The sequence below is a fragment of the Solanum verrucosum genome, unplaced genomic scaffold (genome assembly GCF_900185275.1).
Source record: "Solanum verrucosum unplaced genomic scaffold, falcon-dt-bn FXZP01000284.1, whole genome shotgun sequence".
NCBI classification, from domain to species: domain Eukaryota; kingdom Viridiplantae; phylum Streptophyta; class Magnoliopsida; order Solanales; family Solanaceae; genus Solanum; species Solanum verrucosum.
Genome location: NW_026019936.1, coordinates 1,919,887 through 1,935,592, shown reverse-complemented (window position 1 = coordinate 1,935,592; position 15,706 = coordinate 1,919,887). Strand labels below are relative to the sequence as shown.

The following is a 15,706-nucleotide window of genomic DNA, read 5'->3' as shown; positions in this document are numbered from 1 at the left end:
GGCACCAATGTCCTAAAAGTATGACGGAGGGTATCTACATACCATTTACGATAGTTCAGGGGTATATCTGTCCTTTTTTCCCTTAAAAAATACATTATAAATATGAATGCATATTTATAAATTGTGAAATTCAGTAACTAAAACGAGCGATTAATTTGATATAAAATTCAGAGCTCATAAACTTTAAATTCTGGTTCAGCGTTCAATAATATCCAAGAAAAGGTTCTACATGCCCAAAAAAACACACACACAGGTACCTAAGCAAAACTTCATCATCTATATAAAGAGAACTACTTAGAGACCAAAATGCAAACCAAACCATATATCAATCAAAATTGAAAAAAAAAATAAAAAAATGTTGAAGCCTCAACTTCAACAATCATCACAATCTACAAAAACCCTAATTCCATCTTGGAATACTAATCCATTATTCTTAGCCTCTTTTCCCATAAATATTTTAAATAAAAACTTTAGACTAAAAAAAAAGAATAATTTTGGGGTTCGTCATAATTATAATGGTGCAAATACCACTAAGGCTGTGGTTAGTTCTACTGTAAAATCCACAAGTGTTAAAGCTGTGGTGACTGTCCAAAAACAAGTTAATTTGAGTTTATCAAGAGGATTTGATGATATTGGTGATTTACTTGGTAAATCACTACTTTTGTGGATTGTTGCTGCTGAGCTTGATCATAGTAAGTATATTTTATTCACTCATATATTAATTTTCTTCCTAAATAAAAGTGTGTTCTCTCTCTTTTTATGTGCATTGATCAGGGTCAAAGCAGTGACGAATCGAGAAATTTGATTAAAAATATTTAAAGTATAATATATATGATATTATATTAACTATTATGATTTTTCAATGAAGATTGTTGAACTGATTATCCTCACTCTATATGATAGGCTTATTCAAACTTTCAAGATTCTCATAATACATTTATATAATTGTGCATTCAATGACTTTTATTTAGCTAGTTAGTAGGAGTAGTGTTTTTATGTTGTTTGGATCCTTCAGAAATGCTACAACACTCATGTATTGATCTTTCAAATTTAAAGCTTTTATAACGTAACTGAACTCGTTGTAATTTTTGAAATTATGATTTGATCAAAACTTGAAGCTTATTGAAATTTTAGTGATTTTCAGACATATATATCTATGAGATGCTTCGTATTAAAAAAAATAGGTCAATTGGGTTGAACCACTTGAATTTGAATCTGATGAGGCGGATTACCTATGATTTCAACTTTTAAGGTTCTCATTATAAAATTCACTGCACTTATAAAGTTGTGCGTTCAAAATTTAACGTGTATGTGTAATTAAACAATAACACACATCCAGTTAGTTTTCCGATGTTAAAAAGTTTAAAATTTATATATATGTGAGAGTTGAATGTCTAAATAGAATTTATTGATAAAAAATAAAATTTATTGATAAATTTAAAGAAGTATCTATATATTATTAAACCTATTAGAATGAGTCACATCACATGGACAGAAAGTGATGAAAAAGGTGTCCTTCTGTCTGCTTCAATTGAATCATTTAATAGGATTGTTTAGTGTAAAAGTTCATTAATAATGGAGAAATTATATTTTATCAAATGTTTGGTTCATTGCTTTTCATATAATATTGTATTTGGTTTAAAATTTTATAAAAAGTTTCTTTCTAATTATATCCTTGAATTACTATGAGATTGTTTATTTCATGTAAATGAGTCAAGGTAGATTATTTATTTTGAGTCAAGATAAATAACTGTCGGGCAATATTATTTTTTGTGGCCTTCTAACTAGTTAGGAGAAGAACAATTTTATCGTCATATTTGCTATTTTCTCACTTGAATTATTTCAGCGATAAACTCTACAAAAATCTTCTTTTCAACTATACCCTTGAATTTTTGTAGGATTTTTTATTTCATTAAACAAGTCAAGTTAAATACTAAAATATGAAAAATAAATTGTTGTTAATTTTGAGGTGTGATGTACCTGATAGCACGATACATTTTTAATTATTTTGTTGGTAAAATATACCTTAAACTTAACATATATTTAAGGTAGTTAAATTGTTCAAATATCTAAAGCTTATTAAAAAAATAATAAATAGTTCAAGTGGTCAATCGACGAACTACCTTTTTTAAAAAATAAAATAAAATCAACTCAATATAGCAAACCAAACATGGAGAGAAAAATATTAGTTTGTGAAATCATCAAATTACACTGACATGGATTTGGAGAATTAAAAAGAACATTTATAATCACTTCAATATAATTAAAAAGGATATCAAATTATAAAAAAGATTTAGAAAAAGAAATTGAGGGATAATTTAGTCATTTAAGGGTTTTATCCAAGAATTGTTAAACATAGGATAAGTTATTCCTTCATTTTCTAGCGATAAAATAAGACCTCACAAATAATATATATGGTGGTTTGTCGTTGATATGGTTTAAATTTTCTTAATTTTTAATTTAAGATTTTTAGTTCGCATGCGTGAAAATAAAAAAAATTCCTCTTAAAAGGGATATCCACACACACAAATGAGTCCTATAATGCATAAATTTATATTTAATCGAATGTTAAGACATGTACTGAGTACACCAAATGTAAAACCCAAAAAAGAAAAAAAAATGTAACTTGTCAAACGAAGCAAATTTTACTTTGATAAGTTTTTTTTTTTTTGAAAATTGAAAACAAATAAAGTTCAAAGTCAATATTTCAGGAACGGGGTGATAATACATAATAGGTATACTATAATAATTTGTAAGTGACTTTCTTAGCCTTACAGAAAAAAGTCCTTTTTTTTGTGTATTTTAATAATATTTCATCAAAATTTAGTTGTATCATCAATTTTATTTCTAATAAACTAACTGACTATAAATGATAAGAAATAATAATAAGTTGGTAGAGAAGAAAATCGAATTTTTTTATTGTACGATAAAAAAGAGATAGAGAAAAGTATCATTATATTTCTTTTCCGCTAATTAATTTCTTCCTTCAATGTTTCATTTAATTTAAAATTTTAAAATATTATTAATATTTTTTATTTTTTTTTAAATTTAAATTTTTTAAAGAGACTGGAATTGAGAAGCCAGGCATTAGGGCATATGCACATCGTGGACGAGATGTGGATGGCGACACACATTATGAGGCTGATTTTGTAATTCCTGAAGACTTTGGGGAGGTTGGTGCAATTTTAGTAGAAAATGAGCACCACAAGGAAATGTATGTGAAGAATATAGTAATTGACGGTTTTGTCCATGGCAAAGTTGAAATTACATGCAACTCTTGGGTTCATTCCAAATTTGATAATCCTGATAAAAGGATTTTCTTCACAAATAAGGTTGGCTATAATTCCTTCTCTTCTATTTTTTTTAAAAATTATTTCGTGCTATGATAATCGGAGATATTAGAGAGGATTTCTTTAGAGGCGTATCCAGAATTTTAAAATGATGGGTGCACTGTTATAAAAAAGTTGATCTATGATATAAATTTGATCGATTCAATATTTAGATTTTTATTACTGAAAATCGTTAAGATTTTAAAATTATAGGTCTCTCTCTCTCTCTCTCTATATATATATATAGCAATTACCACTTAGAGAAGTGTTATCTAATTTTAGAAAGAAAAATAAAACAAGATAAATATAAAATTTAAATTTCCAACCTCGTGGAGAGAAGTGCACCCAATCATACTCGCATTATGTGATACTTCAAGTGTGGATATCTATTTTTCAATATTTTAAAAAAAATATAACACTACTATATATTATCTCGGGAGAGGATCATGTGTTCACGTGAACCCGTGACCCCCTTAGATTTCTTTGTTCAGAATAAAAAATGTGTACTTGATTGATTATCATAATAGATGAATGATATTCTCGTATTTCTCTGGTCCAAACCTTTATCGTATATCACTTAGATAGTCCAATTGTGGAACAAACGAAGCGTTATAGTCCAATAAAAATGGAAACGGTCCATTTTTATTAGGAACATATTGTGGTCCATTTTTGAAAAAAAAAAAAAAAGGGAAGAAAACTACTCTCCTCTCACTTATTAAGACAAAAAAACGTAAGTACAACAAATTGTGGGGCTTGTGGTCCTATTAATTAAACTTATTATTTTTCTCCTTATATTACAATTTTTTTAACGTGTTAGGTATATATATATAACATTAGATTTTTCGAAAATTACAATCTAGTGATATATACATTTTGAGAAAGAAAATAATTAAAATGATATTGACCTGTGAAAAATCTTTTTGATAGATGGTGGTAGTAAGAATTATGAAATTAGCTCATGAAAATATGAGCTGCTTCAGTCATAGTAAAGAAAAAATGTTTTATCAGTTTTTGTTTGGTTATTAAACAAATTACAAGAAAGATACTAGGATATATATATGGTAAGAGTTGAATGAGTTGGATTATTACCTATGATTTTAGCAACCCGATTCAATTCAAATAACCTTTGGATAGGTCAATTAATCCTCCACGCACCCCGACCCCCACCCCAACCCCCCAACTCATTCAAATTTAGCCTAACTCGCTTCTTTGACACTCTTAGATATACAATAGTGGGATTTGGACTGATAACCTCTAGCTATTATAATACTATGTTGAAGTATGCTACTGTTTTTTTATTTACTTAATTATATCGTCAATTTGCAGTCATATTTACCATCTCAAACCCCAAGTGGAGTAAGTAGGTTAAGAGAGGAAGAACTTGTGACATTAAGAGGTGATGGAATTGGAGAAAGAAAAGTATTTGAGAGGATTTATGATTATGATGTTTATAATGATCTTGGAGAAGCTAATGGTAATGGTGATGCTAAGAGACCAGTACTTGGTGGAAAAGAATTACCTTATCCTAGAAGGTGTAGAACCGGTAGACCAAGAAGTAAAAAAGGTATATTATTTCTGTCTCGAGTTTGAACTTTTGAAAATGTGGATATCCCCTCCCTCCACCTCACCATAAATGTGCCTTATGTGATGACTTGAATCTTGAATAGTTCAGTATTAGATATCAAATGATTATATATGGAAAATGAATTTATAATTTATCTACATATTTTGGGAAACGCACACCACAAGTATATCTATAAGTTAAAATCAGTAAAAAGTCATAAATTGGTTATTCCTAGTTTATGATATTTCAGTTTATAAGCATTTTATGTTTGAAAAAAACTTTTATTGTTTAAACTTAATATTTACTTTGACCTAAAGAAAACAATTTAGCGTAAAGAGTTTTTGGAATGAGAATTTGACATAAACAGTTGTCCACTAAACTATACATTATAGATATGTAATAGTCTATATATTTTTAATATATTTAACTGTGTGAATTATATTTATTTTTGGACGATCAACTAAATGTGTGTAACTTGCCCTTTTGTATTAATCACCAAAAAATTCTTTCAAAATGAAATTACCAACTCCCTCTATATTTCATTTTTGTAATTCATCACCCTTCACCATTTTTGTTATATTCTTTTTGTAAAAATAACTTTAAGGACATTTAAGTCATTTTACTAGAAAAACACTTCTATACACTATTTTACTAAATACACCAATTACTTAATGCATAACAATCAATTTATTTTAAAAAAGTTTCTTTCACTTCTATCCAGACACATAACTGAATAAAAAATAAATTTCTACGCTTTAAACTATTTTTTAACATTTGACAATTATCAACAATTTTTAATCAGCTAACCAAATTGGCTTTCTATTAATGTAATTTAACATGTCATAGTAATAGATAGTAACTTTAGAAACTTATGTTAAAAAAAAGTTTTTACTATTAGTACGTAGAAGTTAAACTCGAATTGAATTTTGTAATTTTTAATTTTTTTTTTGTAGATCCATTATCTGAAACAAGGAGTACCTTTGTGTACGTACCAAGAGATGAAGCATTTTCAGAAGTGAAGAGTTTAACATTCTCCGGCAACACCGTTTACTCCGTCCTACACGCGGTGGTGCCCGCGTTGGAATCGGTCGTAACCGATCCCAACCTCGGGTTTCCACATTTTCCGGCCATTGACTCGCTTTTCAATGTCGGTGTTGATCTACCAGGACTTGGAGATAAAAAAAGTGGCCTTTTTAACGTCGTACCAAGACTTATTAAGGCTATTTCTGATACTAGAAAAGATGTCTTGCTCTTTGAATCCCCTCAATTGGTTCAAAGTAAGTACCCAAAAAAACCCTATAAATTAACTATGTTGTTTAGAATTTTCAAAAATGTTAACATATGTGTTTTGCTTTAATGTACTTGGATCAACATTTATTTTCATTTGATATCATGCATCTAGCACTTTTAAAGATAAAAAAAAATCTAAATATTTTTATTAGAAATCTATACTTTGTTCAGATCCTTTAAAAATATCGTTAAAAAATTATTTCAGATTCTCTAAAAATGCATAAAATTTAGATAATTCAACACAAGTGCAAGGACATTTTTGAAGGACATATACGAGGAACATAGCTGAGAATTGCATATATAACACTAGAAACATATATATGTTGATCTGATCCTCCGAAAATGTCGTTGCATTTTGCTTCTTGTAGTTGGATCAATAAATATTTTCATGTGATATCATGTAGATTTGTTTATTTTTTTTAAGGAGGGGGATCAGAAATCTAAATATTACATATAAAATTAGAAATTTACACTTTGATTGGATTCTTCAAAAATGTTGTCATTCTTGTCTTTCAAAAATGCACCACATATTTCAATAATTAGACACGAATGTGATGATATTTTTGAAAATTGCTTGTACGATTTAATATTTTTTTTATTTCTTTGTACTATTTATGGCAGGGGACAAATTTTCTTGGTTTAGAGATGTGGAATTTGCTCGACAAACCTTGGCTGGTTTGAATCCATACAGTATCCGATTGGTTACGGTATGTTATTACGATAAAAACTTATTTGTATTAGATATTTATATCAACTCATATAGTATAGGTCACTATATGTTATTGCCATAATTTTGATTGTTTTTTCTCTTTATATCATCTTAAACTTAATAGGTATTTATTTTGAGTTCACTTTATGTTGCTCTATGAATAGATTTACTAAAAGGAATATTAGTATTGGGAACATACATATTTTTGTGATATGATTTCAAATATCATATGCTTAACTATTATATATACACTTTATCATAAATATCAGGAAAAAAAAATAGAATTAGCCATAAACCTTATTACTAATTATCCATCGTCAAATTGCCTTGAAACTAACTGAATTTTTATCCATCGCTAATTTGTTGCTAAATACAGGAATGGCCATTGAGGAGCAAGCTAGACCCTAAAGTGTATGGACCTCCTGAATCAGAAATCACAAAAGAGCTAATTGAGAAAGAAATTGGAAACTATATGACTGTTGAACAGGTATATATATAAACACATTATTTTTATTTATTTATTTTCAATTACGAGAAAAATCTACATTTTTTGCTTTATTTATAGACAGACGATATCTAGTCTGGCCAATAGTTTGATCTTTTTTATTTGCACGAATGGCCTTTCTTAAGGTTACTTTTTAAATTATCAAGTCCCCCAATAGCTCAATGGGCTAATAAATTTGTCTTTCACAAGAAAAGAGTCACCCAACTACTTTTAAAGGCGAAATTTAGTTTGTTGAACTAAGTGAGAGACATGATTTAACCAATAGTCTCAAGAAAGGTCATACGTTACAAATAATCCACATACTAGATTGCACTAGTTATATTTTATAATATAGGGTGATTTGCAAAAATGACCTCCATAGGGGTGATTTTGAACTTTTGGCCCCAACTTATTAGATGTTTTAAAAAACAACCATTGTTTCCTATTGGATATAAATTTATTTTACCTATGAACCACGAGTTCGAGTCATTGCAATATAGTGAATCTTCTCAATTTGCCACAAGTTCTACCTCATATAGATAAACATTGCATGGTTTAGCTTAATTATTCACAAGTCATTACAACTGAAACTCCTACCCCAACAAGCGACAACACATTACACTAGCTTTATTTAGTGTTTGTAACTTCTTTAAATGGTCATAACTCTTTATTCCTCATAGAAAAAACTAAATTTGCGTACACATTATAATTAGAATTTATTCTTGATGGACAACATATGTCATTTTTATTAAGATCGTCTTAAGGTGGTCACCAAAAATTCAAGATCACCCCTTAATATCATTTTTCCACAATTTCTTGGATTATGTATATAAAGTCTTGATTTTAATTCTTGAGTTATATATCTATACAGGCAGTTCAACAAAAGAAGTTGTTCATCCTAGATTACCATGATTTGTTGTTGCCATATGTGAACAAAGTGAATGAACTCAAAGGGTCAGTATTATATGGATCAAGAACTATATTCTTCTTGACACCTGAAGGCACATTGAAACCTTTGGCAATTGAGCTAACTAGGCCACCAGTAGATGATAAACCTCAATGGAAGGAAGTTTATTCCCCAAATGATTGGAATGCCACTGGGGCTTGGCTATGGAAATTGGCCAAAGCTCATGTTCTTTCTCATGACTCTGGCTATCATCAACTAGTTAGTCACTGGTAAGTTATCATGTCACCTAAAAGATATTTACAGATAAGTCTTCTTAAGATATTAGATTTATTATAAGACAAGTTATCTGTTATAACAAGTAAAAGTGATTTGTTAATCATGTATAAATTCCATATTACATATTGACGGCGCATATAACTTGAACTCTTTGCTAACTGACTCACTTTAACAAAAACAACTTTTAACGGTAATAATTATATACATTAACAAAAGTGATAAAACTTTTATCGACATTAGTTAATTGTCATTGGATCTAGTGTCTCTATAGACTTTAGGGGCATTTACAAACCACTAGCTAAAAATATGCTTTTAGCAGCAATTAAGCTTTTACCGCTAAAGATCATTTTTAATGTAATGACTCTTCACATTAGTACTCTATCCCGATGTCAGCGTAAAGATTTTTTTTACACTATCAAGTAGCTTAAAAGATATTACTTATAGATAAGTCTTCCTAAGGCATGCCATATATAATCTTAAAAATAAGACAGAGTACCTGTTACAACAAGGAAAGGTTGACTTGATGGTGTACAAATTTCTTACACTGACTGACGCACGATGCATATAACTTAAACTTTTTTCTTAGTAATTTTGATGTTGAAAATTTTATGACTAATTATTTTTTTGTACCAAAATTTTGCAGGCTAAGAACTCATTGTTGTACAGAGCCATACATTATTGCATCAAATAGGCAACTAAGTGCAATGCATCCAATATATAGATTGCTGCATCCTCATTTCAGATACACAATGGAGATAAATGCCTTAGCTAGAGAAGCACTTATTAATGCTAATGGTATTATTGAGAGTTCATTTTTCCCAGGCAAGTATGCAATTGAGTTGAGTTCTATTGCCTATGGTGCTGAATGGAGATTTGACCAAGAGGCACTCCCACAAAACCTTATTAGTAGGTAATAATTCACTAATCTTCTATTATTCTAATTTGATTCGGTGTTTGGTATCTGTTTTGGGACCCTACTAATCTAAATTCATGTAAAAAGATCCCACTTTGGAGTAAAACGCTCCCAATTAAATGTGACTCTATTAAAAAAAGGGGTAGATCTCGAGACACGTGGGGCTCATTTTAGGGTTAGAAAATCCTATATTGGAGGTAAAATGCTCCCAACCAAAGGTGCTTCCGTTTGCGAAGGTCGAACTTGAGACCTCTAATTATTAAGTTTATTTTTTATTGGGGCAATAGTTCTGAAAAGAAAAATAACTAATATTTTCTTTCATCTCGGGAGAAATACGATCAGGATGAGCTATAAAGTATTCACAAGTAACTTCTTTACCCTTTAGACAACCTTGATTTTCTAAATCAAGATTTATTGGTTTGTACATTGGTATAACACAAACAGGAGAATCAACATCTACTATATATATACATAAAAATAAGATTGACCTTATATATAGTATAATTTTTCGACGAAAAGGACTTGGACGAGCCCCTACTTCTACTAACATGTTATTTTGTGCAAAATTTACAGGGATTGGCAGTGGAAGATCCAAATGAACCACATGGATTGAAACTAGCAATAGAAGATTACCCTTTTGCTAATGATGGATTAGTACTTTGGGACATACTTAAACAATGGGTAACAAATTATGTAAACCATTATTATCCACAAACAAATCTTATTGAATCTGATAAAGAACTCCAAGCTTGGTGGTCAGAGATTAAAAATATTGGACATGGTGACAAGAGAAATGAGCCATGGTGGCCAGAGTTAAAAACCCCAAATGACTTAATTGGTATTGTCACAACAATAGTTTGGGTAACTTCTGGCCATCATGCAGCTGTTAACTTTGGCCAATACAGCTATGCAGGTACACACCTTACCTTTTTTTTGCTTTATCAGTATGATCTAACAAGTGGAGTCTGGAGTTTGCTGAAAAATAACGTGGTTTAGCTAGGTCAAAATTTTAGTTTAGGTATATATACTATATGTCCTTTAACTTGGTTTCAGCTGACATCTACGCTCTCCAACTTTGACTGTGCACAAGTAGACACTTAAACTTGTTATAATTGAACAAATAGACACATTCGTCCTACGTGTCCTATGTGGCATCCTACATGTATTATGCCACGTAGAACATGTGTGTCTACTTGTACACAACCAAAACTGGAGGGCATAGATGCTAGTTGAAGCCAAGTTAAAGAGCATATTTATGTATTATGCCCCTTTTTTATATTGTGACAACTGACACTCCTAAGTAAAACTTCTGGCTACGTCACTGTTTGGAGAGAGTGAGGCGTATTATACAGACCTTATCCCTATCTTGTTTGGGTGAACTAGGTAGATAGTTTGTTTTCGATAGCCGGGCGCTCGGCCCTCATCATATTAACTATTCTATTACATATGTAGGCTACTTTCCAAATAGGCCAACAGTTGCTAGATCAAAAATGCCAACTGAGGATCCAACAGCTGAAGAATGGGAGTGGTTCATGAATAAGCCTGAGGAGGCACTACTAAGATGCTTCCCTTCACAAATTCAAGCAACAAAAGTGATGACAATTTTGGATGTCTTATCAAACCATTCACCAGATGAAGAATATATTGGTGAAAAGATTGAGCCTTATTGGGCTGAAGACCCCGTAATTAACGCGGCGTTCGAGGTGTTTTCGGGGAAATTGAAGGAGCTTGAAGGGATTATTGATGCTAGAAATAATGATAGTAAGTTGAATAATAGAAATGGAGCTGGAGTTATGCCATATGAATTGTTGAAACCATATTCTGAACCTGGAGTTACTGGAAAAGGTGTACCTTATAGTATTTCCATTTGATTTTTGTGTGTGTGTGTGTGTAAAAGATATGAATTTTGTAATAAAGTTTCATGTGTAATAAAAATGATGCAATCTATCATATGTGCTAGCTCATTTTGCTTTTGCAAATGCCCGTTGATACAAATTAGTCGTGTTTGATGATAACCTGAACCGGATGTGTAGAATAAAAGAAGAAGTGGATAGAACCGGCTGCTCACCATAGCAGATTGCTTTGCCCATCTGCTATCCGCGAAAACTGCAGCTTCTATAGAATGCCTGTTTTTAAAAAATAAATAAAACATTTGAGATTTATTAAGAAATAGGAATGCACAGAGAACAGAGGCTAGTAGATCAAGAAAAAAAAGTATATCTTTGGTTTGGCATTAAATCTTGGGAGGCAAGTATATGTACATGGTAAAGAATGAGGAGTTGAGTGTCTTCATGACGACTGCATTGTTTGTGTTTTATGGAAAGATGGGTTGTTTGATATATGCTTCAAAGATATTTGATGCAATGATTAGCAAGCAGGTTTGCTCTTGAAATGTCACATGAATTTGGACTTGTAGCACTATGGTTGTCTGATTGATCTCTTACGCAGAGCTGGGCTACTACAGGAAGCGTACGACTTCATAAAGAAGATACCTTTTGAAGCTGATGCCACTGCTCTGATGGGTGCTTGTACATTTCATGGAGCTATCACTCAGTTGTGTGTTTATGTCCATCTTATTTTGGGCTCTGAACATTATTTCAGGTCTCTGTGCAAGTTATTGTTTGGGGCTGTGGCGTAGTTTGTTGTTGTATAACAGTGATGCTCAGGTCAACTTGTGTTCTATTCAATTAATTCAATTCAACTGGTACCGTCTACCTTCCACCAATAGAGATATCGGGGAACTCTGTCATCCGAGAGTTGGATTCTCCAGCACTTCAAAGAATGTTGAAACCACAGGATGTTGTCTATGTGAGGCAGTAGAGAATAATGCAAATCTTTTGCTGCTGCTTCAATGAAAAGAGTTAATGATAGAAAACTGCTACTTTGGTCCCTGATAATGTTTCTTTGATTTTTTGATGAAGGACCATCATGAGCCTTTATAAAAATATTTCCGAACTCTGTAACTACAGATTTTTTTTTATTTTTATGTTTTGGAACTTAAAGTGAGTGTTCTATGTTTATGTTAATGTGAAAGAGTTGAGGGAAATACAATGATTTTAGTGATGGCACATATTGTCCGATTGAATGATCTAAAGATTCAAGTTTGTGTCTGATTTCTGTTAACTAATAACTACATGCCATAGAAAAATTTGATTGAGTCTCAAAGAAGAAAATTCATGTCTTTATTCATAGGATAACAAACACCTAACGGAAACATCACAAACTAGGAAAGATAAAGGCTTTCATCTGCATCCTCAGCAACTCTGTAGGCATGAATCCTGCAATTTTCAAAAATAAAGCATTAAACTTGCACATTAATAAATCGATATAGAAGAAGTAATCTTCTGAAGGATAAAGATCAAGTTGAATACCTGTCGGTTACACACTAATATCTTTTCTTGTGTTTTTTCATTCTCGTAGTAATTCTGTGTTCCAATTGCACAACCAACCTCGAAAACCTTGTTGGATATTGTGTTGACAACATTATGTATATTAAGGACAATCCAATAACTAGACCACAACCGTAACCCATGAGAACCGCCTGCCAACTGATCATTGGTGAATCTTCTTCTTCTTTATCTAGCTCAACTGGAATTGTCACTTGTGGTACCCTATCATCACGACCACGATCTCTTGAGGGTGGCAATCCTCGTAATCCATCATTTCCTTGGTATGAACTGTTCTCAAACGTATCAAATTGCTTTCCTTTGGGAATGCATCCAACAAGATGATTGTGAGAGAGATTTAAGACTTCAAGAAATGTGAGGGATGCAAGCTGCTGCGGAATTTCTCCGCTGATTTTGTTAGATGAGAGATCCAATGATTCGAGCACAAATAGATTTTTCAATGATGCCGGTATATGACCTTCCAAGACATTATGAGATAAGTTCAACGTATGAAGTCCAACAAGATCTCCAATAATGTTTGGTATATGACCTTCAAATCTGTTCTTTGAGAGATTGATAATCATGTTAGAAGCCAAAATTCTAACAGAATCATAATCCTGTCCCTTTGTTGTAATTGTCATCACATAATCATAAACAAGCATATATTGATCAGAAATATACTGTCGGGTTCTTGTACTTTCATCAAATTTCTTCATGGCTTGCAAATTCCCCAAAAGACTTTCGGGTAAATTCTCACTAAATCCATTGGATGATAGATCAATAATTTGAAGCTGCGGAAACAAGTTTGTATTCCCTGAATATTTAATGGGACCATGCAACTTATATGATCTCAAGCTTAAAATCTGCAAATCAGGTAGGTCTCCTAACCAGTTAGGAAATGTGTCATTCAATTCATTGTTACCTAGATCAAGGAGTTTCAAATGTTTGCAATTGATTAAAGATCATGGGACTTTCCCCTTTAGCTTATTCCCATGCAAGCTAATGACCCTGAGAGAGTTTCCAATACTAAAAGTAGTATTACTTGTCCCACTAAGACTGTTGTTGCTCAAATCCAAATTCCAAAGGTATTCATTCATCGCACCCAAACATTGTGGGATTGTTCCCTCCAAATTATTACTTCTCAAATCTAGTACTGCCAATATTTTCAGATTGCAGATAGCTGAAGAAATCTGTTCACTGATATTATTGTGTGAAAGGAGAAGAAGTTGTAGGCTCTGCTGGTTTAGGAGTGACTTTGGAATAGGACCTTCCAGCTTATTTTGTCTTAGAGAAATGTTATATAATGTTTTGGACTTGAACCCCTGAAGTTTTCCACTGAAAGTGTTATTGCTCAAGTCTAACACTCTCAGTGAAGGAAGGGAAAATATCCAGGAAGGTATAGATAGTCCCATTCAAGTAGTTTGATGACAAGTATAGCTTTTTTAGGTTTTGCAGTCCACTCATGGTGGATGGAATTGGATGACAAAATTAGCCATTCAAGTTGCACCCAGCTTCTGTTGAAGGATAAGAACTCAAGTCGGTCATCAAAGTTGTTATTTTTAAGTGTTAACTTCTTGAGCTTTTCAAATCTCGAGAACTGGGAAATTGGTCCTTCAAGATGGTTATCATCAAGGAACAAACTCTCTATGTGGGTTAAATTCCATAGAGGTTTAGGAATGGGCCCTGACAGATTAGTATAACCCATGTACAACTCATGAAGTGAAGTTAGATGGCCAAATGATTCAGGTATCCTACCGGTAATATTCACATCATAGAGATATAACTTCATGAGTGATGCACTGCTATTCCATTTGGTAGTAGGAAACCTAACAGTGAGCTGGGGATTTTCTGATAAATCAAGGGATTCCAAATCGGAAAGGTGGAAAACTCTTTCGGGCAATACTCCACGTAACTGTGTGTCTAGAAGCGATAGAGTTTTAAATAAGTAGAGAAATTCAGAGGAATGGTGGAAGAGATGTTCACATAGTCAAGGTTGAGCTCTCTTAATTGGGTCAAGTTCTTAAGGAGCAGTTCAAAATTGTGAAGCCCAAGACTAAGCTCATATAGACCACTTATTCAAAGAACGTGCAATTTAGAAAGGTGAGAGATTTCAGAAGGGATTATACCTGTAAAACTTGAACATGACAAATCAAGATGCATCAAGTTAGAGAACTCGCCAAATTTAGGTGAAATGAGCGATCCAGTGAAATCATTATAAGACAAATCAAGCCTTTTGAGATTGGAGAGTTGAAAGAGACTACTATTGGAATGAAACTTGCCTTGAAGTTGGCTGCAACAGAGATCAAGCTCAATCACTTGTCCTGTCATCTCGTCACAATGAATTCCATCCCATGAGCAACAATCTGTGCTCTTGTTCCATAAAAGAGTTCTTGGATATGACTGAATCTCTTGCCCTGTACTTATGTTGAGACAATAATCAGAAGCATTAGGATTGATGGTAAACATGTGTTTGAATTGTAGAAGAGCAAGAGCTTGATCTTCGGGGCATAAATGAGGTAAGGATGAGGAGAAAGCAAGTTGACCGAAAAAGGGATATAGCATAAAAGATACAAGTTTTACACAACCCATTTCTGCACTAAAAATGATCAAAACTAATTAAGTTGGTAGAGAAGTAAACAAGAAATGTTTGCTTTATGTGTCTATTTAATAATTTTGATGAGGTATATATAACACAAATTAGGCAAAGAAGAATTTATTACAAGTTACCTAGTCATTTTGCTAATGCATTAAGGTTAGACTGGAAATCTACTCCGAATACAACGCCTTACATAGTGCGCCAGCTCCAGCTAATTTTCCACAAGAATTGACCTGCTGATGGAAGACAGTG

General features: G+C 32.1%; 1 protein-coding gene and 1 pseudogene across 1 annotated transcript; one reads left to right on the top strand and one right to left on the bottom strand.

Moving 5' to 3' along the window:
• The first annotated feature begins 354 nt into the window (after positions 1 to 354).
• Positions 355 to 11,348, top strand: LOC125837480 (linoleate 13S-lipoxygenase 2-1, chloroplastic). The gene is made up of 11 exons (XM_049516587.1): positions 355 to 692; positions 3,064 to 3,332; positions 4,656 to 4,893; positions 5,847 to 6,170; positions 6,805 to 6,890; positions 7,269 to 7,379; positions 8,248 to 8,552; positions 9,203 to 9,469; position 9,647; positions 10,046 to 10,385; positions 10,925 to 11,348. Exons 1-11 carry the CDS (start codon positions 356 to 358, stop codon positions 11,341 to 11,343), a joined length of 2,697 nt encoding a protein of 898 aa, XP_049372544.1. The 5' UTR covers position 355; the 3' UTR covers positions 11,344 to 11,348.
• A 1,509-nt stretch (positions 11,349 to 12,857) lies between these two features.
• LOC125837370 (receptor-like protein Cf-9 homolog) lies at positions 12,858 to 15,488 on the bottom strand (annotated as a pseudogene).
• Between the last annotated feature and the right edge of the window lie 218 nt (positions 15,489 to 15,706).